We start from the raw sequence: 23,869 nt of genomic DNA on the forward strand, positions 1-23,869 counted from the left end.
AACCCCTTTGTTCATTAGCTGACATCAGCAAGCGAGTTCTAGAGCCTGTGATTGTTTAGTGTATGATTAGCAAATCAGTAAAAACAATAGCAAAAAAATACGTATCCAGAAACTAATAACACAGGGAACTGGAAATTCAGAGATATCAAGTCAACAAAATTGCTTGATTAGATAATATTAAATATGTATTCCTTGCTCCTGTGGAATTTTGTAAGTTTTGCTGACATGTTTACTGAAACAAATTTGAATGTATCACAGCTGGTACTATTTAATCTTCCCTTTGCAATCACAGGCTTTTTTCAGTGACTAAAAGTATAGATTGCCCCTGGTATCTCTCTCAGTTGACAGCCTAGATTGCTTAACTAATCAAACAGCACCTTCTTTCTGTCTGGTCCGTTACTGTATTTATTTCCATGTCCTTAAGTATTTGACAGTGAGCTAGCTGAGGGTGATCCCACTTCAGTCCTGAGAGCTCCTGTGTCTTTAAATCAGCAGCACCCAAAGAGCTGCACAAAACTGACAAATTGGTACAATTTAGCCAGTAACAAGCTGATTAAGGCCATTTAAAGCTGCACAGGAATGAAAGCCTACAGATACACCCTCCAGGTCTGGAGATGGACTCCCTGAGCAAGATGCGCTGAACAAGCCAGGTGCTCTTAGTTTTATTGAGGTACTTTATCGAAGTGTATTGATAGAGCAGACAGTACATCTCAATCAGTCTCCATCACGCGTACTGTACTGTGACTTTCAGGCATCACAAAATTATATTCTGTGCAGTCTTGAGCTTTGGCCTTTGCAAAACACATTTCCCCTTTCCAGTTTTCAGCTGAGGCAAAGTGTAAATATATACGTTTGATTTTAAAGAATGAAATAATACTACTTGCCTTACTCAGAACGTAACTTTTGGCAAGAGGAAGAGGGATTCATATTTTGCAGAAGCACTTCTGTTGAGCTGAAACGGAGGCCATCATAAACAAAAAGTGGGTTTCCCTTCCCCTCCCTCTTGGACAAGGTCATTGGACAGCAAAGTTGTATTTGCATCTACAGATTTCTGAGTTATCAGCTCTTAAACACCCACATTGTATTTTTAACATACTGTGCGGCGGTGCAATGTTTGGTTTTTCTGTGGCATTTAAAAGTAATAAAAAATCATGGTGCTGTGATAGAAATCTAGCCACATCTCTATTCTGCCGGCTTCATGAAATGTCATAAGCATTAAACATGATTAAGTTCCCCCTTACCTAAGGCATTAAGATACCTTTCCAAACTCCATTACAATAAAAAAGTATCTAGGTTAGAGCTGCCCAACCTGTGAAATTTCCTGTCCATTCTGTTGTGAACAGATCCATAGATCCCAAATGAGTGATGTCCTCTGTATAGTTGCTTTACACATTGCCGTACCATTTAATTGCACACAACAAACATCTCTGTCCTCTTAGTCTCATTTAAAAAGTGACTGCTGACACTTCTAAACTCTGCCTGGTGAGGCAGACCATGCAGTGGCTGTGATGTAAGGAAAAGGCAGCTTACCTTGTTTTATAATAAGCAGCATTTTGTGTTGTGGTTTATGGTCAGTTTAAAAGAAATGCCATATCATTAAAAATAAGCCCTAAGAATAAGAAATCCTACGTGCACCAGAAAAAATGTACTCTTTATGAACTGAAGCTAATATGTACAATTTATTTAAACAATTAAATGTTTCAAACAGTTAAACAGGTATGGTAAATGAAAGACTAAGAAAATGGCCATTTTATTGATTTTTTAAATTCCAGTAAAATTTCAGACTTCCACTTTATAATGGCTGAGTGGAGCCCAAGTTTGTATCCAATACATTGTAGAAACCAGAGTCCTGGAGAGCAAAGATGTCTTATCAGGATGCCTGCTTGAAGGCATCATTGATAAAAATATTTTTTGGCAAGGTCTTTGGCCCATCTATGCTGGACATAGTGTCCAAGGGAGCCTCTTCATATGGTTTTAACCAGACTTATTTATTCATCTTATTTAAGTTTCCCTATCTTATTTTTTTTACAATCTACTTTCCTATTGAAGATTTTTCAGCTTTTTATATGGTTGCAAGGTCAGGTGTTCAGCTGTTCAGAGCCCTTAGCAATGTACTATGTCGCCTTTAGGGTCTTTGAAAAACCTAATTCTTCTAGCCATGGTGAATCCCTTTGTATTACATCTGTGAAGGCATATCTTTAAGAACAAGATTTCGTACACAGAGGATGTTCTTTAATTTTTTTATTTTTATATTTGTATTTATATTAACCATTAGTGCATAACCTTTATTCAATGTACATTGATATCCAGTCGACATAACAGTGCTAAAATAAACAGTGCCCCAGGACAAAGCCCAAGTCAAACTGCCAAGGCCAGGCTGTTGCACAAAGCATGACAGCTTAACCCAAGCAGAGACCAATCAGGTCAACTGAAGCACAATGGCCTAAGACAAAAGCAAAACTCTTCCACATGCTGAACAATCGACCTGCACTACTACCTCCTGTTTTCAAGTGAGAACATCAGCATCAGCTTGTCTACTGACAGAAAGGACTTGATTTGTATAAAAAGGGTCTAATTCATAATGTGCTACTCAGTTGTTAAGACAGCAAGCCATCCGTTCACAGGTCAACCCTGGCAGCTACGTGTGACCCAGCACGTCTATGTCCTACACTGAATTTACACTGCTCCCTGAATAAACTAGACGAAGACAGTCCGGCAAACATGCATTTCCCGTTCGAGATGTCTTTTTCATTTTCATTTCTTATCTAAAAGGCCGTTTGGAATCCTTTTGTATTTCCAGAAAAAAAAGCATCTTGATGTAGATATTATCAAGCATGTTGCAATTTATTTCTTTGAGCTCCCAAAATACACTATACAGCCAACTTTAAAATCCTATAGCAGATCTACATACCTTTCTAAAACCAACTCTCTTGTAGTACTTTAATACAACCAGTGGCTTAGCTATTCTGTTGAGTCTTCTAATTAACAGTTAAGCTACACCGTAATTAGCTGATTGCATCAAACATCTACGTGCCACTGGATTACAGGTGCTAAAGTTGATTAGTCCACATAATCAGTTCACATAAAGCATCTTTGTTAGGATATATAAACAGTACTCTTACAAGATATCTGCACAGCCAGGCCTGAGGCCCGCAGTTTTGGAAAAAATTCCACACTATGCAGAAAACACACCAATACAGACCTAAGATAAACAGTTTTCAAATAAACTGCCCTTCAGCAAGAATCTCCTCACTTCCAAAAAGGACATTGAAAAAATGTACTAACAGTAGACTTGTTGTCACAAAAAAATTAAAAGTTAGGTCAGACCATAATGCTAGTGTAAAAACACAAGATCTTGCCCCTTTATTTACCTCCTTTGAGGCAATTTCAGATCCAGTGTCCACAGATGAGGTTTCAGTGTGCTCAGACTGAACCCACACTTCACTGGCTTTGGAACCAAATTTAGTGGACAAATTAGTTCCACTAAGGCTTCCAAACACTGAATCACATATTTTAAAAATCAGGCTTTTTTTCTCCATACCTCTCCCTGACTCGAATTCAAGCTCCAATGTTATGTTCTTTTGTATGGATTGAAATGACGTACATACAGTATATTTCATCCTGAAGTTCCCGATGTGAAAACACAATTACAGTATGGCTGTGATTGTCTCCGCAATGGAACACAGCAGAGTGTTTTCAGAAGCAGAATAAGATTTATTCTATGATGTCGATTCATTCTGAGTGTTACTGTAAGTATTGTCCAACACATTTTGTTTCTTAGTCATGACTTGGGGCTGACAGGAAAACCAAAACAGACAAAAGCTCTTCAAACATTTTTTGTTCTTAATTACTTTTTTATTTGATTAAATTAAGGGGAAAAAGAAAAAAGATATATATATATATTCTCAGTAGGTTTATGGTGGAGCCTGTTTTTTTTTTAGATTTGCTTAAATAACCACAGTCACGGCCATCGTAATTGGGTCCAACTGCAGATCTGCCTGTCAAGCAATCAGGCCTCATTTTGTTTTCCATGGCAACCAGCCCCCTCACTTCCTGTAGCTGTGCTGGCTGGTACTACAATCCTGTGATGTCACCATCAAGGCAAGTGAATATGATGTCACAATGAGAAGTCACATTCAGAGCTGTGATGGTGCTTAGAGACAACTATCAGCCAGGGTTGTGTCCTGTGGCTCTCGGTGGTGTTTGAGGGCAGGAGTAGTGCTGGCTCTGTGCTTGACCACACGCCCCCTGCGACCATTGAGAATCACCATGGCAGCGCCCTCCATTTCCTCCAAGTCGATGTGAATGGCCTCTGCCATCTCCCGCTTCGTCACAGCAACAAACTTTGGGTCTCGCGCAAGGACCTCCAGGCCTCCCTCAATGAGGACCTGTAGTTGGGATATACAAGGTAACTCAAAGGGTGCCTGCTGAAAATGGGAAAACTTGCATCATACTCACACTGCACCCCTACCGAAAAAGGTCTGGTTCTGGCAAAGGCTAAGGCTCCCTCTTATGAGTTCAACTGGTTTTATAAAACCTTTGCACACAAGAAAAACCCAACAAACCTTCACAAAAAGTCACCTTAGCTCAGACAGTGGCATTAGGTCCATTAATATTCTCATCAACCTGAGAGTGCTCATCTGCTGTGCAGCAGAATGCGATAGTTAACATACCCTACCGTTTAAAGAGCAAGTGTTGTTTAGCTGTTCAGTCATGTGACCCTTACGGCTATGCATAACTTTGCACTGACCTCCTGAATGAGCTGGTCAGTAGCCGACACTGGACGGCCACGATCCCCTGTTGCATGCTCGGAGCTGCGGCTGCAGGTGCCAACAGACATGAGCTCGCTCCTGCTCTCTGAAGGGCGGTGAGGAATCTGCACCCAGAAATACAGGTAGGATATTACAATCCCGGCTTTTCTGCATTGTTTTCTGATTTTTTGATTCCATGGACTGTATATGATGCTGTACCTGATTCCATATAAGGATTGCTCCCTACCCTCTCTGTCAATGGGTGTGACTAGCACCTACTTGCAGATGTATTCGGAAAGTCCAGCAATAGAGCATTTTGTACATAACAGATTGACCTTTGGATGGAAGTGATGTGACTGTAACAATGCGCCCCAGAATGATCTTGTTTAATGTCAATTAGCAGCCTTCTGTCAGTCCACAGAAACAACATCTTTTATTGGTAGGTCTTATTGCATCCAACATATATATTTTGCTGAGCTAGGTGGAGATAGAGATCAGCACGCTTGATTGTTAGTATTTATTATACAAGTGAACCGCTAAAATTCATTTTTGCTGTTGCAAAATCTGAGCCAGCCTGAATGGATGCATTTTTTCCCCTTTAAATTTTTACTAAACCTGCTGTTTTTTTATCTCTTTTCTGGGTTTTTTTCCTGAGATCTCTTTAGGTGGGGTTTTATTGCTCACTTTATATTTAATGCCTCTTATATTCATAGGAGTTCACTATGAACTTGTATAAAGGGTGTCTGGTCCAGTCCAGTAAGCAGAAGCAGTGTTTCGGGATCAGTGAGACAAATGCTGTGTTTGTTGGCACCTGCTCTGTGATGCTCTCCTTTGTGATCTGGGAGAAGAGGTTGTCTTTGTCCTCCTGTTGGACTGCACAGCTCCTCTTGAGTCTCGGCTCTCTTGCTGCACCAGATACAAAATGAAGCCTGATTGAGTACGACAGTTCCCGACACAATTCAAATTAGGCGCCACAACTTTAACAATACTGGACACCGATGTCAGGAAAACATGCTGCTTAAAAAGCATTAATTCACTGGGCCTGTTGGCACAGTTGGAACCATTTGCTATATTAAGCAGCCTAAAGACCCTGAGCATGGTCAATGTCTTTTGACTGTAGCCAGCTTGATGAATAATATCTATGGTATGAGGTGATAAAGTTACAGAGACACAATAACATATACAAATGAAAGAATGCCATTTGACCCACCTTGCCGGCTTGGTTACCTGTAAATAATTGATCCAGGGATTTCACAAGGTTATCAGGTTATCACCTCAAACAGCATGGTGGGATAGTTTGTTCCAGATTCCTGCAGCCCTTATTCTATCATCACAGAACTGGGAAAGCCCATTGCAGTGCCAAGGTCAATTTAAACTATTGGAGTAGAGGATGCCTTGGTTATGAGATTTCCATTTTTAAATATTGACAGAAAGCTGACCTGGTTGTGCTTGTCTTTTCTGTCGGGTGTCTGTTTTACTCTTGTCCGTCTCCGCTGTCAAAGGGAGCTCCTTGGTCATCTCATTCTCGACCGCAAACCTGCAGGAGGAATCACAGAATCTACTGGACTGTTCTGCCTGAAGTGCATTTTGGAATGTATTCTCTGCCATGGTGACAATGGCACATTGGTTAACATTGCTGCCTTGAGGCAGCAGGGCCTTGGGTAGAATTTCTTCCATCCACAGTATGTGGGGTCTGTACGTTCTCCCTGTTTTCAAGTGGGTGTCCTCTGGGTGCTTTGTGTTCCACCCACGGTCCAAAGATATACTGGTAGGTTAACTGGCTTCTGGGAAAATTGGCCCTGGTGTGAGTGGGTGGGTGCATGTCCGTGTTTGTGGCTGCCCTACGGCGGAATGGCATTCCCTGCCCTGCTCCTGATGCTTGCTGGGATAGGCTCTGGCTTCCCCACGATGAATTGGAAGAAGTGGTTAGAAGACAGAGAGAGTGTTCTTATTATCCCCGGTGGGGGGCAAGTTGTTTTACAGCAGCAATGCTGGTGAACATAAGAAGAAAAAAAACCAACAGGAACAAAAATATGCATACATATTTGCAGAGAAGGTCAAGTGTTAAGTAACGATATGGCTACAGGTATGAATGAGAACTTAAATCTGTTGATTTTGGAGTCGGGGATAGTCGCTATCTGCGTTCTGATGGGAGTAACTGGAAATTATTACACAAGTGGTTAGAAAACGGATAGATGGATGTGAAGTGCAGTATTTAGGGCCAGAAGGACTACCGTGTGGAAGGCTATTTTTTTTACTTTGAACCAAAATTTCTTAACTACAGATCTTATACATGTTTGGAAGATTGCATACCTCAGGTAAGAAGAAATGGAGAAGCATAAACTGATTAATTCCTAATCTCCATGGGAATGTGAGATGCGTAGCAGTCCAGGTTGAACACAATTAATCCTCTAACATTTCCATAGGATATACAAGGGATGGAAAGACCTAAATCACATTGACAAGTCTCTGTACGACTTGCCTAGGCATTTTGTTCAATAATGTGCTATGTGCAAAGGATACACAAAGAGACACATAAACTAAGGGTGAGTGAAGAGCCATTGTTGCAGAGGATTCAGAGCCTTACAGTCCAGCGGGCATTGGAAGAATATCTCTGAGGGATCTGGGGCAGAGGACTCACCTTTCTGCAGCGTTGTTGTTGGCGTTGCTGTTGGCATTGTTGGTATTGCCCTGGGGGAAGAACTCTGTGTTGGGCAGGAAGACAGAGTCAGGGGGTGACTCGATGTCCTCTGGGCGGTTGTCAGCCAGCTGTAGGGGCCGGTGGCTGGTGACATTGGCAGGGAGCGGGCTGCTCCTCTCTAGGGGAAAGTGGTCCACATGGTTGCCAAACAGCCCACCTGACCGCTGGGGGAAAGGGCAAAGGGCAGAGGTTTTCTTAAAATGACTTCATGGATTTCAGTATTAACATGCCATGTTAGGAAATGGCTTTGTCCATTCCTTCCTTTCTTCACATCTTTTAGTATTATTTGATAAAATGGTGCTTTCCGTGAGTTTTCATGATACCCTAATGAGGTACTATATCAAAAATTAGACAAAAACTGTTTAGGATATCAATCATGAAGAAGCGATTTCCTAAGAGTGGAACCAGACTTTAAGGAAAGGTGGATTTATTAATAGCCAGCAAATGCATCACGACATTTAAATCATAACTGAGCTGATACGATTTAAGAAGAGTTGAGTAAAATATGCTTCACCCTACACTGTAGGTCTACAGGTGTCATGCTGCCTCCCTGTGCTCAATTCCAAAACACAGGTCTTACAGCCATCATGTGGACAGCATCTAGTCCTTCTGTGGTTTGTATGATGATCTGTCAGTCGATGGTTAATGAGTACTAATACCAGTAACTTGTTCATTTTCATTTCTTGCACAGGTAAGGTTTGTCTGTAACAGTCTATGGAATTGTAGGAGTTTCCTTGTCTATCCCACAACTCACCCTGTAGAAGCCCTGCAGCTTATCAGCAATGCCCTGTGCAAAGAATACACACTGTAGGTTGACTGTAGATGCCCTGTAGATAATCAGCACTGCTCTGTGCCCACCCAATAGATTCCCTGTAGTTTATCAGCACTGCCTGGTGCTCACCCTGTAGATGCCCTCCTCCATGGCTGCATCCTCCATGGCTCTGTCCATTTCCTCTTCAGCCGTGAGGTCTCCTGAGATGGCCCGCTTGAGCTCTGGGGCCACCTCCTCCTCAATACTGCGCAGACCAGCCTGGGGGAGGACAGAGGGGGGCAGGAGGGTATTGTGGGGGGAGTGGGAGAGCAGAGGTGAAAGAGGAGAGAGGAGGGGAAGAGAATGAAAGGGGGAGAGTGGTGGAAATGGGGAGAAGACACAAATGAGAAATTGGACAAATCAAGGTGGCATCCATACACTAGATCACAAGCACCACAGAAATGAGGGTCTGCAAGGTCTGGTTCTCTCTGTTTCCCACCTGTATCTCCACAGCATTCTTCCTGGTGGGCCGGTAACCATAGTACTCCTCCTGGCGCTTCATGAACTTCCGGAAATGATCCTGGATCAGGAAGGTGGCGTAAAACTTGCCCACAGTCACCTCGTCATCTGCAAGCCACAGAGACACATGTCATCGGAGGACCCAAGGCGACACTTGGGTGGGCAAGTGCTTTGGGCTTGTGCTTCAAGTTTTTCCCAGGAGAGACAAGTGTGAATGTTTCTTTAGATACATTTGTGATACACTAAATCACTTTGTGACCCAACAATCTTGCTAAGAGATGCAATAAAATTATAACATTTAGAAGTTGTGACATAGCTGATGTAGATCTTGCCCTGATTTTACCAAGATTAACCCTTCCTTGTACCAGGATCTCAGATTCCCTGTGCTGCATGTAATCATTCTTGTCTAATTTTGCTTGCACTTCACTGAGCACATCTCTTTTGCTGCTTGTCCGTAGTCTGCTGTGTTTTGATGGCTCTCTGCACTCACCACCAATGGGGGGGATGACCTGGTCTAGCAGCTTCATACTGGTGCGTTTCCAGATCTTCTTGATGATGGCTCTCAGCTCTTCATTGGACTGCTCAAAGTTACCTGCTCAGAACACACCAGCAAGCCCCCATTAGCACAGCAGCCCTCTGCAGTCACATAAAACATGGTTGACACAGCTGGCTGAAATGTAGAGGTAAAGTTTACCAGACAAAAAAGACTATCCTGAAGGTTAGGAACATTTTCAGAGGTGGACAAAAATTGTCCACCTTCTGTTGAGCAAGCAAAGTTTCCCACAGCGCGTTTTCTTCACTGCAGCTCATCCTGGGGTGAAAAAGTGAAGCACTGAAGAGCGTCCCAAGAGGACAGGGCAGCACAGTCACTCATATCTGCTATCCTACATTGTAAAAGTAGCTTCTGATCCACAGCTAAGTTCTCTAGTGGTTCGTCTTGTAGGTGCTCATACCTTCCGTCTTGATCTTGAGGGCGGTCCTCACCAGGGCAAACAGGGTGGCATTGAAAGTGACCGTGCCATCGCTGTTGAGGGGCATGTTCATAGACACCAGGCGCTGCAGGGGAATAGTGTACAGATACAAACTTTATTATCAATTTATGAATGTACTGTATTAAACCCAGAAATTTCACGCTTTGGTTAAGTACTGTATATTGTGTGCCTGGTTGCTATCAGGATCTTCTCTGTAGTTCACTAAGAGAATTCTTTTCTGACCAGAGGTTTTAGCTTTATAATATTGTACATTTGCTTTCAACAAGCTAGCACAGGTTGTTAACCTGCCCAAATAATTCCAGGAATGATTTATTTAATTATTATTATGGACACCTGAAGCTGGCTCCACAGCCGAAACATTGTGTTTCTTTTCTTCTCTTTTCAGCATGGAATAAACCTTTACTTGATCCTTAATTCCAGAAATGTTGATGAATGTGGATGAGCTCTCATGTAACAAACAAGGTATGAAATCCAAATGATCCAAATCTCAAGGATCTCACATGGATTCAGGAACAACTGCACAATGCTTATTGAAGGCTCTTGTACAGGGGTCCTGCATCATAACAGACTGACTTCAGCTGCTTTCAGTTTAAACAAACTCCTTCTTGGACTCCCTTTTTGACAAACTTCAGTTCCAAACTGTGTTCAAAAATGGATAAAAAGTTGCCCCTTTCCCAAGATAAAGCAGTGAATGTACAAGAAACAATGGAATATTCCTTTTTTCTGGGGGTGTTCACCAAGTGGGAATCATAATGTCTTACTGGCTTTGTGCAGTGAAGTATACTCTAAGTGATATCTATTCAAAACTGAAAATTTTAAATTATAATAAAAAAAATGTTTTTTCTCCCTCTGTCGGGCACTTAATAATAACTCCCCAGTGAATTTATCCTTGAAGAATAACACAAATTATTCTCATGTCTTTACCATATAATTTGTTTCTTTATTGTATAGTATTTTTTCCTTTAGACTAAAATGTCATTATCAATTACCAGGTGTCCTCTTCCAGACAGACTCTTTACAAGGCTGAGCTCACCTTACAAGCAACACGGTGAGGACAGAATTTGCCAAAACCCAGAGGCGGCTGAATCCTCCGCAGCAGAGTCACTACATCTAGATGCTTGATGCGCCCCCTGCAGGTAAGGAGGATAAACTACCATTACTTTTGTATTCTAAGAGTATTTGTCAGGGATCATTGTGACGTTTAGAACCTTGGCACAGACATTCAGAGACATGTAGTTACACAAAGAATGGCAGAATAGGATAGGTGAAATATGCAAGGTTAAATAGATGAGGCAATTTGCATTTTTCTCAGTTCACAGTCTATTTGCATTTTTCTCTGTTGTCTGTTGTCTATAAATATAGTGTATACTCAAAATGAATTATTATAAGGCTAAACCTTGAAATGTTCAACTGTTTAAACTGCTGGACGTTTTGAAGGTGTTATTAAACTTTACAAAAGCCTCCCGATCTTTGTAATGGAGAATTTGGATCCAGGTTCCTTTGGTAGCGCTCTCATAGAACATTTAGATAATAGCTGTTGGCTCACTTGGCTTCAGGGTCATATTCTGCCCATATCCTCTTGAATTCATCCAGATGGTGTGGGCCCAAGATGGACCAATCACGAGTCAGGTAATCAAAGTTGTCCATGATGACTGCCACAAACAGGTTGATGATCTGAGGAGAGAGAGCACCTAGGTGTTACCTCAGCTAGGCAAGAAACAACACTCTTGTGCACTTAGGCCAGAGTGCAAACAATGCTGTTTGCATCCAGAAGCTAATGGGAACATTGAACTGTTGTCAGAGGGATCCATTCCTTTTACATTGTAGCACAAAGTGATACAAGGGTGCTTCTCTATATGACTGAACATTGATAAATAAATAACCTGCTGCTCTATGCAGATTACATGAGCTTACATCATACATGAGCTCTTGGAGACATGTCTCTCAATGACATGAATACAAGAAGAATGTAACAATCCAATCCTATTGGAAGACAGAATGGAGAAGCTCCATAAAACCCAAGTTTTTGTACGCACCAGGAAGGCACAGAGCATGTAGAAGCTGATGAAGTAAAAGACAGCGAAGCTGGAGCCGCAGGTGTACTCCTCTCCAGGCAGGAAGTCCGAGTTGGGGTCGCACAGCTTTCCGTACATGCAGGCAAGCATGATCTCCTGCCAGGCCTCTCCCGTGGCACACCTGGCAGGGCCGAGACAATCAAACACCAGAAAAAAAACACAAAACCTCAAAATCAGAATCTGCAGTATAAGTAACTTGAAATCCTCCAATGCTCGGGAGACAACTTTCTGTTCTCATGGTCAAAATGTTTGTCGAGTGGATTTGCTGCGAGCACAGGGACAAGACCACAGCGGTACAAGGACCAGGGGAAACTGCTGATCTTCTCCTGGGCGCGATAGCTCTGCCAGGTGATCAGGAAGGGGCTCTCGGATTGCCGCTTCAGCTCCTCTGAAGCTCCCGACCTACCGGAAGAGTAACAGCACCGCCTGCGGGAACGTCTGGAAGTTATTGTTGCGGTTGATCTGCGTGCCGTCCACGAGGGCGATTTTACCAAAGACCTGGAGAGCAGAAACTCGGGATTATTCAGGAAGCCGGTTAGAGGAGGGCCCGGGTCACACCCACCCAGCCCAACCAGACCAAGAGAGAGGTGCCTACCTGCATCCCGATGACGGCGTAGATGAAGAACAGCATGACAATGAGAAGTGCAACGTAGGGTAGGGCCTGGAAAGCAGCAGAGATACGTGGCCCAAGTCAAATCTCAATTACCTACTGAGGTTAATTGATCTCATAACTTATTCCTAATTATTGCCTATTATTAGTGACACTTATTCCTAATTAGTGTCAGATGAGTTTTGGATACTTTCCAAAAGTTCCTCAGTACATAGAAAGGTCTTTTAAATCCCAACATTTTGTTCCATTTTGCATTAGAACAGCATTCAAGGGGCGTTAGGCCTTCAAGCTTGCTCAAGGGTATATCAGCAGAGTCCCACCTGGGATTCCAGCCCAGTTACTGCCTTTCAGAGAGGTATCATGATTTCGGGAGGATATGAGCATCACTGTACGTGCTTCACCGTTTATCCAATGGCTTTTATTTAAAACATCATTTTGTCTAGTCTTTTGTCTTTTTAACGCTTCGTTCAATTATTTTTATACTGTTCTTGATTCGCATCTCACTGTGATGGTCGCACAGCACCTTCTGCTCCAGAGATGAAACACCAGCTCAGGGGGGCTGTGGAGGAGGAGAGAAAGATAGAAAGAGGAGGCCAGGCTCACCTGGAAAGACTTGATGAAGGTCCAGAGAAGAGTCCTCACACCCTCTCCGCGGCTCAGCAACTTCACCAGACGCATCACTCGGAAGAGCCGGAAGAAAGTGATGGAGATGCGTGCGTGCTCCTCCGTGTCCTTCCGGATGGGGGGGGGAGGGTAGGTGGAGAGAAGACCCAGCAGAACTGAGATCAGCGCCTCTCAACGTGCAGCCCCTGCCGGTCCCCACCAGTACAGGACTTGGCTGTGCTCTCAGCTCCTTGGTTACTGAATTGAGCTTGAGAGAAGATCCATCCACAATCTGAGGCAATCTAGGAGCTAGCTAAGAAGAAGTCCTGCAGTGGATTGGGATGGGAGGGGGCTGCACGTCCTGCCAAAATAAATCAAGAGAGACACAGAGGCACACCGGAAGGCCTGAGCCAGTTAGAGCGGGCATGTATTAGGATATCTGAGCCATCAAAGAGTCACCATGAGTGTGACTAGTTCAATACTGCAGAGATGAGTTTCTGCTTATTATTTGCTAACTTAGACAGTCCAATTGGTAATAATGCAATATAAAAAAATCAAGCAGAACTTTTTTCTTGGCTTGCGTTTTCAAAACCCATTTGTATGTTGTCCACTACTATGGAAAAAACTCTTTATATTTGCCTTGCCTGTAAGCATGGTCCAGGACTATGAATTAGGTGAGGTATCACATTGTCTGTGTGATTGATGCTGGGTTCTGAAACAGCTATTTTATTATGCTTTTAGGAATTTTCAGTGGAGGAAATTAACTGTAGAAAGCCCAACTGAATTTTGTAGCTTTCAACTAGTTGTAAATCCAGTAATGTTGTCAAATACTTGAAAATGGAGAACACTGGGGTTCTGCAGCAGATATCCTGAGGACATGTGTGGCTCTTCCACTGCCAATCAGGACCTGCATCCTGCTTAATGGAAGACTCGCAGCAAAGCTCACAGACTTATCACAGATGCCCAAGGAAATCAAGGATTGGTGCAGGATTCCACCACAAAGACACAACTGGCAATCTGTGGCCATTCTTCAGAGGAAAATAACTTTTAAAGTGCTATTCATTCCCAAATGTATTAGTACAAAAACGATCAGCACTGACATTGGCATTGACTTGGCAATTCACAGCTTGGGCACTGCCCCGCAATCAATTACAATGTACGCGTTTCTTGTCTTCTCAATACTTTTAAGGTTGTTTACAGCACCTCACTACAGTATGTCCAATTCATTCTCCAGTGCTCCAGCAGTAGTGAATTTCTGCATTAAGGTCTGTAATGCAACAGACAGTTCCAGTTTTCTGGCCATGGTGAGTGACAGCGCCATCTGCTGCCCGTCTGCACTGCAGAACCACCTGGAGGACCCGCTGAGCTGTCCAAGCTGTGACAAGTCCCTACTGATCAGAAACACCACAGAACATCCGTAGGCTTTTCCAGACATTCTTCCTGGGATTCTCAATCCTCCCTGGCTGTTGCAGTTCCTAGGCTACCTCTGAATGCGTGTTTTCTCCTTGAATTTTACAAAGCAATGACGATGCCCTAAATGATTGCTTTTGCAAAAATGCGAGTGAATATCTAATTCCTTTCAACTCTAGGCTTAATGAGAGCATGACTCTCATTAAGTCCCTGTAGTCCCTTCAACATGATGGAAATTGGAAATGGGAAAGATGGAAATTGACCAAGTAACTTGAAGAATGTCCTCCTGGCAGGATGTCTACAGTCAACACAGTTGAGAGTAGATACAACTGTGGCTCAAATGCAAAGGTATTTGTTAAATATATTATTGGTAAACCTGCTGGTGACAAAATAAACTTTGGCCTCTGCTTCATTTCCTGCTTTTAAATTAAGGAAGAATTAAAAAGTCCATTTCTTTTTAAAAACCAGACAGGGAAAAAATACAAACAAATGAATGCCGGAATATATTTTTGTAAGTGATGTCCATCACTAAGAGCAATTTCAGCCATGTATTCATCTGACAGAAGGACAGAATGAGCTGTAAACGTCACTGATGTTCTGCCGTGTTTCAGCATTCCCTGATTAATAATTATTAATATTAAGAGGAATGTGAGAAAGATCTAGTTGCTGTTTTAGCCTTGGTTTATGGAAAGGCTTTGCTTTAATAATTTGGTTAATATCAGACAAATCAGATTTCCGTAGCCTGAGAAAGTTATACAAAGAGAGGTACCATACCCGCTGGGATGGAAAACAAAATTAAAATAATTCCCCTTAATGTTTTTTTGCCTTTGGTTTTCTCATGTGCAGAAATGCGAAGTTCATTCTGGAGACACTTGCAAGACAACTGTAAACGACAGGTGACTTTAAAAAGCAAAAAAGTATTGGATTGCATAAAACTTACTGCCGCTGGAATGTCATTACTGTCCCCCTAAAAGTAATAATATATAGTTAGTTACTGGGAGCTGGAAATGTCTACTAACAGCTTGGTGCGCCTCAAATACTCAGGACACCCTTTTAATGGTTTTTAGAATAAATGTATAAAATGGTTCCAAACTTAGCACTTCAAGAAATAGGAAAATGAATAGTATGAACTGAAACATCAAAATAATTGTAAAAAGTCACTTTCATTAGATTCTTACGTTGCTGTTCGCTTGTCATGTAGGACCGGTTACGTGCACTGAAAGTTGTTTAAAAAATTCTCTGCTCAAAGAATGCGAAGGTATAACAGGAAAGAAATGACAGAGTGTTTCTGCTTATGTCCCTGGGGCGTTCTCTGAGCAATTCACTGCAGAATCAAACTGTGCTCTGCAGGCCCCCCTCAAAAAGAAGGGTGTCAGGGAAAAAGAGGGGAATGTCAGAAAAGGGCAAGAGATCCAACAGGAAGATAAGAACTGCTGGACAGTGCCCAAGGAACACTGGAAATACTGCGTCTGCGCTGCTGCTGCCTGAAGTCCTGGCACAGTGGAAAGAGACAACATTGCATAGGTTCATCAAAGAGCTCTGTGCTACATTTATAGTCTATATTATCGGAAGTGTTTATAAAGCAGCTTTGGTTCACCACTTGAGAGTAACACTGTGCAGCTCTCCTGTGGGGGTTGGGGAGGAAACAGTGCAACAGCGATGATAAGGAATTCACCACATCAGAGACCTCCAGAAACTGCACGGGCAGAAAGCAGGAGTCAGGAGACTTTAGACATTTTACTGAAAATATGACAGTTGGACAATAAATTGGACTGTTGGGTGATAAGAAGTAAAGCGTCAAAAAGCTCTTGTAAAATCCTTGGGCCTTTCTTGGGTGACCAAGACAATCGTACTTTGTTTTATTATGGTGCTGCTAGTGTGAAGGGTTTGTCAAGGGAGGGGAAGGTGGCAAGGAAGAGGGGCTCACTAAAATTACTGCACTGGGGCTCACGATAGTCACGTTCATCCACTGCAACAGCAACGCCTTGATGGTCCAGGGTTCACCTGCTGAACCCATTAAATATTCTCCCTGCTACAGACCTTGTCTTGATACCATCATGTGTTGCAAAAGTGAGCCAAATGTACGGCTAACACCTAGAAAGGAGGTGTGGCATCTTCGATTGTCAGTGTGGGTGGAGACATTGTGAAGGTTATCACAGGCTGCAGGGCGAAGAGGAGCGCTGTGTAGGTTTAGAGAGCTCATTCTCCCAGTCCAGGATATCAGTTAGGTAAGAAAGACAATGAGAACTCTACAACACTGCACACAGACAGACAGCATGCTACACAAGACAGACTCTGCCTTCTTCTCTTTATAAGGTGATAAAATAATAGACTTATACAGTATACGGCTTTGAAAATGATTCCATTACTATAATCCAAAGGGTTGCACAGTATAGTCAGGGTGACACCTCTTTTGATCAAAGAGCATAAATCTGGGGTTGCAAACTTGACCTCTCCACTATTGTGTCTGCTGAAGTTGGGAAACAGACTGTAAATCAAATGAAAGAGATCTACTACACAAAACACAGACCCTTGTTAATTTTGGGCTAACACTCGGAGAAGGATAACATTTTTGTGTGTCTTCTTGGGTTACTGGTAAGAGGAACTCAGTTGCAGACTGCCCATTGCAAATGGTAAAAGACTGTGCTAGTGTCTAAGCATGCAATGATTAGTTCTCTTTTCCTTTGCAGTCTGTCACTGTGAGAAAGGCAGTCCATTTACCAGTACTGCAGTCTACAATTTAAAACTGTCCTTCTCATTTAAGTGGTCAAGATAACAAGAACGAGTTCCCTGAGGTTACCACTGTGTGAAGATACTTAACTATAATGATCATTCCAAGTAAGTTTACAGTATTGTTACACCAGTCATAGCTGGTGTACACTTTCTCTTTAGCTAGTGATCTATCTTGTAGTCGCTGAAGAAGGCAGGTAACAAAAACGAGACTCTGGCTGCACAGAGCAGTCACACGGCAAGCCTCATGCAACTGTGACAGATATTTACAGCACAGCCACCACTTAGGCAGTACAGTCCGCCACTGGAAGAAAGAGCGGTCTGTCGAGGAGAGAGACACAAGCAGAGTCAGACACAGGGTGAGAGGGAGGAAGGGGGTGGGGTGGAGAAAGATGGAGGCGGGGACTGAGGGAATGATGGAGGGGTGTGGCTTGGGAGTGTTGGGGAGGGAGTATGAGTGGGCGGAATTCTTGAGGAGCCAGTAGAGGAGAGAGAGAAATGTGATTATCTGTAAAAGGAAAGGGATTTCAGGATGGTGAAAGAAAAGCAGAAATTCTGGGAAGAGAAGGAGTAAAAACTGAATAAAAACTGAATTAAAAGAATATGTCTCGAGTGAGCAGCCTTGTGTTGTACTTGGGAGGAGAGACAGCGAAAATCCTATATTTAACTCATCGTTTAACAGTTGGACATTTTTCCACTCAGATTTCAGATCTGCAATGGTCAGAGCTCTCCAATTTTCCCTAAATATTCAGCAGAAAACCCAACATCTAAGCGCTGGCAAATAATTCAATTAAGATTTAATTAAACTGCTGACGATCCCACTGGAATCAAAACCAGCAGACAGAGGGGTCACCAGGACCACAGCTGGGAAACCCCAAGAATATGCACAAAGGCAGAACAGCAGAGTACAGTGACAGAGAGAACACACAACACTGGACAGCGCCTGTCCTGGAGACCCCTGTGCTTGTCTGAAGTCCCAACGTTTCCAAAGCAGGACATCAGTCGGTGCTGGGAAAAAATACTTAGGAAAAATGCACTTAGGTTACATGTTGTTTGCATACAGTAAGTGATTACATTTTCTTCTTAAATCGGGGGAACAATTTTACAAGATAAATAGTTACAAATCTGTTTAGTATGCATACTTTTACTATGTACAGTAACAGATTGCCTCTTAAAAGCCACTAACTTGCTATTTATTTTAAAAAGTAATCCCCTGCAACTGTAATGTCTTACTTTTTTAAATAACGTACCCAGCACTGACTCTTACACGTACTGTACATGTCTGGTTAATTCTAAATGCCTTTAAGATATGTTCAGATTCCAATCGGTAAAACCCATATCTGTACTCAGCTAAATGTGCATCTCAAACAAAAAATGGCATTTGAAGGAGAAACCAGTCAGAACTCACATCAATCTCACTTAGGATGACGTCTATGATGCTGCCGATTACGATGAGGAAGTCAAACACGTTCCAGGGGTCTCCGAAGTAGCCCTGCAGGCAGGAAGTAGAGGGCAGTTTCAGAACCAGGGACAGGAAGTGACAGGAAGCAGTAGACATGAGGTACAGTAGGTATGTTAATATTACAGTACCTTATTACTACTAGTCTGAAATGGCTTGGTTCAAAAATGGTAGTAGAAGCCCCAGGGTAGGGGTATGTTGAATAAAGGTTTATGTGTAAGCCTTTTCATTAAGGAAAACATTCTCTCCAACTTGCATGCATTTGTTTCTCTTCTCTTGTTCCACTGTACCTCCTGACCATTGTCGCAGGCAATTTTGTTGACTTAAGAGTCAAAAAGACTTTTTGATAAGATCCTATTGTTAACAACAGCTACTAATCTTATGAAAGACACAATATGGAGTCTTGCTGATCTGGAAGCAAACAAGGAAAACTTAATGTTTCACAGATCATTAAAAAAAGATCTTAAATAATGTTAAATAATGGTCATGATTTACATTCAGTGACTGTTCATGTGAGCAATGGGGGATATCACACGACTAGTAGTTCAGGTGGGTAGCTGCGTCAGCATGCGTAGGCTGCAAAGGAACAAGTAATAGGTTTATTCCACGGCCGAAACGTTGTGTTCTCTTTCTTCTTTTTTTCAGCATGGAATAAACCTATTACTTGTTCCTTTGCATCACACGACTAGCCTGTAAATGCATTGTCACATGTCATATTAACATCATTGGTAATTCTGGACTATTTCACATGGAATTAGAAATCAGAAATATGGAGAGCATGCAGAAAGAGGAGGAGCTGGTTACCTTAGCTTTGAAGGCCATGAGTTTCAAGACCATCTCCAGGGTGAAGAGGCCAGTAAAGACCACATTCAGCATATCTGAGATGGAGTTGAGCTCCTCAGACTGGCCACAATGCTGGAGAGAGGAATAGAGACACATGAGCACTATAATTCAAGTGCTACGAATGTCACTTTATAAAAGCACATCAAATTAAGTTATTTTACTCAACAGGTGACTTTACATAACTTTATATATTAGTAAAAATGTAATTAATGACTGGTGAGATCAGTTCCTATCAAGCCTTATTTAAAACCATTATTGGTTATGGAGTATTTATGGAGTATTTGACTTGCAGTCTTCAGAGTCTTCAATTGTGTAGTTTCCATTTAGTTTAATTGCAATAGATCTAACTAGCTTTACAGCATGTATGCACAGGAACAGCATCTGAAAACCTCTGGTTTGTTATGGTTTGGATTGAAAACTGAACTTTGCACCCCGAAGGACAGGATTTGGGGTTTATCAGACCAAAGCTAAAAAAACGGCTCTTGGTCTATTTTGTATGCTGCAATACATGAGGCCTCCAGTATTCTCCTATGAGAGGGTAGTGCACTCACCTGCATGCCCAGGCAGATGGTGTTGAGCAGGATGAGCATGAACATCAGGTACTCGAAGTAGGAAGAGGTCACCACGTACCATATCTGGTACTGATAGGGGTTCTTGGGAATGTAGCGCCTGAGAGGCCGAGCCTTGAGGGCATACTGCACGCACTGGCGCTGAGAGGGAACAGGATGACACCAAGGGAGTAGAATTACTTCACTGTCATCATTAATAACTAATTCTATTAATAATTAATCATGTTTGCAGCCAAAAAATAAAAACCCCTTATCTGAATGCTGCTTATTCTCTGCAAGGGGCACTGCCTCCCTCACTGCACCACTCAGTTCACCCCTGAACAGGATGCCAGCCCCATTGCAGGGTGAACACACACATACAATTTAAACCGACCAATGTTTCACCTTTCAGGGGCGGGAAGCCCCTGTGAACTCAACATGCACGTCTTTGGAGCTGTTGAAGGAAACAAGAGCACTGTGGTCATGGGGAGAACGTGCTTAGAAAGCTCCCTTGGGTGTACTTGACTCCAAACCCCTAGAGAAGTGAGGCAGCACTGCTAACCATAACGCAGCCCTGGTTTCAACAGTCCTGTGCCTGAAAGAGAGCCGAAGGTTCAGGCTCCATACAGTACCTGGTTCTTGTCCAGTTCGCAGTTCTTATACTCCTGCTCGCCCTGCTCCTGGAAGGTGACAATAACGAAGCCGACGAAGATGTTCATCATGAAGAAGGCGATGAGGATGATGTAGACGATGAAGAAGATGGAGATCTCCACGCGGTTGTTGTAGATGGGGCCCATGTCTTCGGTGTGCGAGTCGATGGCTTTGTACAGCAGTCTGTCGGAGAGGGAGAGAAGGGAGAGTGTACCGTCTGTTCACACCTCCACCTGACCTGCAGATGAGGGATGGCACACAGCACCTGCAGCAGCACAAGTGACAAACTACACTACAAAGAATATACTTTTGCATGGACTGGAACATTTAGTTTTGTGTTGTCCGGATCCCTACAATGGTTGACTTTTTCTTTGTTCTCCTTCTCCCTCAAATTCAGCTTTTGTCCATTCGCTGATTCATCTTTTGGGTTCTTGTGCTGTAAAGATTGTTAACATTTCATTACAGCAGAAAACCATTCCAGTAAGTGGAATGTTAAATAAGATCTGAAGGTGAAATTATTTTTCCTTTAACCTCCCAGCAATACTCCCCAGAATGCTGTGGGGAATGAGCTGCTGCCCTCAGTCACATGACCAGCTGTCTTCCCGAAACTGATCAGGTGACTGAGTGCAGCAGCTCCAGAACCTCCATTTTGACTGGGTCTTCTCACAGTGACAAAAGAAGAATGAAAAAAGATCAGACAAACAGTTAAAGGAAATAAAAACACTGAACAGCTTCATACTGCAGGTCTGGCAGGAGGGTTTTTTCCCCAGTCCGACGCGGCAGGGTATCCTGCTCATGCACAGTACGGTACTCACTGCGGCCAGCCCTCGAATGTGGAGACGGTGAAGAGCGCCATCATGCCAGACAGCACGTTGTCGAAGTTGAAGTCGCTGTTGACCCACATGCGCTTGTTGACCTCCAGCCCGTGAAGGTCGTTCTCCTTGAACAGGAAGAACTCGCCTCTGAGACGCGACAGAGAGAGGGGGAAGAGGCGGAAACAGGGTGAGACTGGACCATGGGAAGAAAGGGCAGTGCGATGGGATGGGAGCCGGAAACACAGCAAACCGGGGGGTGAGGGGGAAGGAGGAGGGGAAAGGTGATGGGAGTCTGGGGGAAATAGAAGAAGCATAAAAGAGATGGTCAGCCGCCTGACTACTTCTGAGAGGACGTGAGGACGTGTATTTGGTTACATTGTTTTGAAAAATGTATGCATCCATTTTAGTCCAGTGTTTAAAGTTAAAAACATTTGAAATACCCGCTGCCGCTAAAAATGTTCCAGGAGAGCCCATTGCCTGTTAACCTTTGGCACATTCTTCTGAATAGATGCTGGTTGATGTTATCACTGCCAGCTAAACTAGATGCACATAGCGATCCCCAGGTCATTCAAAGATTTACTGAAGTATTGAAGGTCCTGACAGTCCCTCTGACAATGCCCCCCCCCACACACACACACATCTTACCTGCACTCCTCTTCAGTCATTTTGGAGGGATCAGTGCACATGTGGAATTTGCCCTTCAAAAGGAAAAGCCACAAGTGTGTGACACTCTCAGGAGGTTGTGAGATACATTAGAAAGATATGGCAATAAATGTAGTTTTCTGTAATACATTTCTGTCCAAACATGACCAAGTTTTCCAGCAGGTACACAGCAGTATTATTACAGTATATCACCTATCACCCACTGTACAGCAGTACTGTATTACTATATGAATATACAGTAGTTCAGATAGACAATATGCAGGTGTATTATTTTAAACATGATCTAGTGCTCATTGGCAGCGCTGGGTACGGCGGGCAGCAGTCGAAAGAGGAATGGCTTCGAGAGGTGGGCGTGTATCGCAGTGCTCATTCTCTCTATTGCATGGAAGGGGATTCTAGCTGACAAAACTGAGACTTCAAACTGCACTTGGTGATTTCAAATTGGGTGGGATACAAAATGAAAAAATAATTGCTTTTCCATGCTTTAATGGGCATTGGCCATCCTGCCACCTGAACTGTTTGTCACATTAGAAGCAACGATTTGTTTTGTGTGCAAACTTTCAAAGTGCACAGACGCACTAGGTGTGTGACATAATTTAATGTCCTTCCACCATTTCACGTCTATTTTTACTGTGTGACTTCTTAGGGCTCATTCATATAATCCACAGCAAGACAGGTGGGAACCAAGATCTCACCTTGAAGAGCTGGACTCCTATGCAGGCGAACATGAAGTCCAGCAGCGTGGTGACGATGACGATGTTGCCGATGGTCTTGATGGCCACGAAGACGCACTGCACCACATGCTATTGCAACAGAACATAACCATGGAGCTCAGAGACAGAACAGCTCAGATGGCACCCTGTGCTCTGGCTTTGCTATGAAGATAAGTCGATGGCAGTGTAATACAGTACATAACCTACATGGTAGAACACACAGACATGGGAGTAGGGAAAGACAGCTCTACCTTAAGGCCTTTTGCTCGGTTGATGGCTCGCAGGGGTCTGAGGACCCTCAACACCCTCAGAATCTTGACCACAGAAATAGCGCTGGACCTGGAGAGGAGAAAAAACCACAGTAAAAACACCAGATCTTGTTTCTCACTTGAATTAAATCTTATGTTTTGTGAAACTTTTACAGGCAGGTATTAATAGCACAGTAGAGCACCTTCCAGTATCTCCCTGAATTCTTGTTCAGAGACATAGAGTCTTTACTAGTGCACAGAACTTTCATGACTTAATGTTTCATGACAACTTAACAGAAAGTTAGTTGTTATAGTGATATAGTGTTATAGTGATATATATTGTAAACATACACATTTTCTACACATCAGCAAAATTTTAACCATGCATATTTGTGCACGTAGGTATGTGGTTTTTATTTTAGGATCATTAGTTTTGTGACTTTCAAAGAGCATTTAAAGAAAACGAAATAGCCAGCAATGGGTAGCAAAACTGGGAAATACCAGGAGTCCTGTTGCAGCGCCGGTCAGAGCTATACTCACTCAATTACGAAGGAGATGAGGGATACGCTCACCACCAGCAAGTCCAGGATGTTAAAATAGTTCCGACAGAAGGAGCCCTTGTGCAGAAAGGCACCATATGCTGTCATCTAGAACAGAAAAAAGACCTACAGTCAACACTGCAAACTGTGACGTGCAGGGCTAAAAAACAGCACTTTGCTCAATGCAGTTTTGCTCAGCTGTGTAAATCTTAAGGTAAAAATGTGGTCAGCTCTGTATTCTGTAATAA

The 23,869-nt window shown here is 42.9% G+C and overlaps 1 protein-coding gene across 1 annotated transcript in view; it reads right to left on the minus strand.

Moving 5' to 3' along the window:
* Positions 1-3,833: 3,833 nt before the first annotated feature.
* Positions 3,834-23,869, minus strand: part of LOC148830949 (voltage-dependent L-type calcium channel subunit alpha-1S-like) — a 41,969-nt gene continuing 21,933 nt past the window's right edge. Inside the window, exons 20-44 of the mRNA XM_088921238.1 lie at positions 23,623-23,729; positions 23,086-23,173; positions 22,817-22,924; positions 22,104-22,156; positions 21,459-21,605; positions 20,625-20,826; positions 19,996-20,154; positions 19,406-19,516; positions 18,551-18,634; positions 15,353-15,379; positions 13,003-13,131; positions 12,385-12,450; positions 12,196-12,287; positions 11,751-11,910; positions 11,261-11,388; positions 10,748-10,844; positions 9,676-9,778; positions 9,213-9,314; positions 8,703-8,830; positions 8,354-8,482; positions 7,393-7,616; positions 6,191-6,288; positions 5,563-5,657; positions 4,751-4,876; positions 3,834-4,388 (exon numbers count right to left, since the gene is read on the minus strand). Coding sequence (XP_088777364.1) covers positions 4,155-4,388; positions 4,751-4,876; positions 5,563-5,657; positions 6,191-6,288; positions 7,393-7,616; positions 8,354-8,482; positions 8,703-8,830; positions 9,213-9,314; positions 9,676-9,778; positions 10,748-10,844; positions 11,261-11,388; positions 11,751-11,910; positions 12,196-12,287; positions 12,385-12,450; positions 13,003-13,131; positions 15,353-15,379; positions 18,551-18,634; positions 19,406-19,516; positions 19,996-20,154; positions 20,625-20,826; positions 21,459-21,605; positions 22,104-22,156; positions 22,817-22,924; positions 23,086-23,173; positions 23,623-23,729 — 2,997 coding nt within the window. The 3' untranslated portion in view covers positions 3,834-4,154. The remainder of the gene's footprint in view (positions 4,389-4,750; positions 4,877-5,562; positions 5,658-6,190; positions 6,289-7,392; positions 7,617-8,353; positions 8,483-8,702; positions 8,831-9,212; positions 9,315-9,675; positions 9,779-10,747; positions 10,845-11,260; positions 11,389-11,750; positions 11,911-12,195; positions 12,288-12,384; positions 12,451-13,002; positions 13,132-15,352; positions 15,380-18,550; positions 18,635-19,405; positions 19,517-19,995; positions 20,155-20,624; positions 20,827-21,458; positions 21,606-22,103; positions 22,157-22,816; positions 22,925-23,085; positions 23,174-23,622; positions 23,730-23,869) is intronic.

This window comes from Atractosteus spatula, chromosome 7 (assembly GCF_055471065.1).
Source record: "Atractosteus spatula isolate fAtrSpa1 chromosome 7, fAtrSpa1.hap1, whole genome shotgun sequence".
In the NCBI taxonomy this organism is placed as follows: domain Eukaryota; kingdom Metazoa; phylum Chordata; class Actinopteri; order Semionotiformes; family Lepisosteidae; genus Atractosteus; species Atractosteus spatula.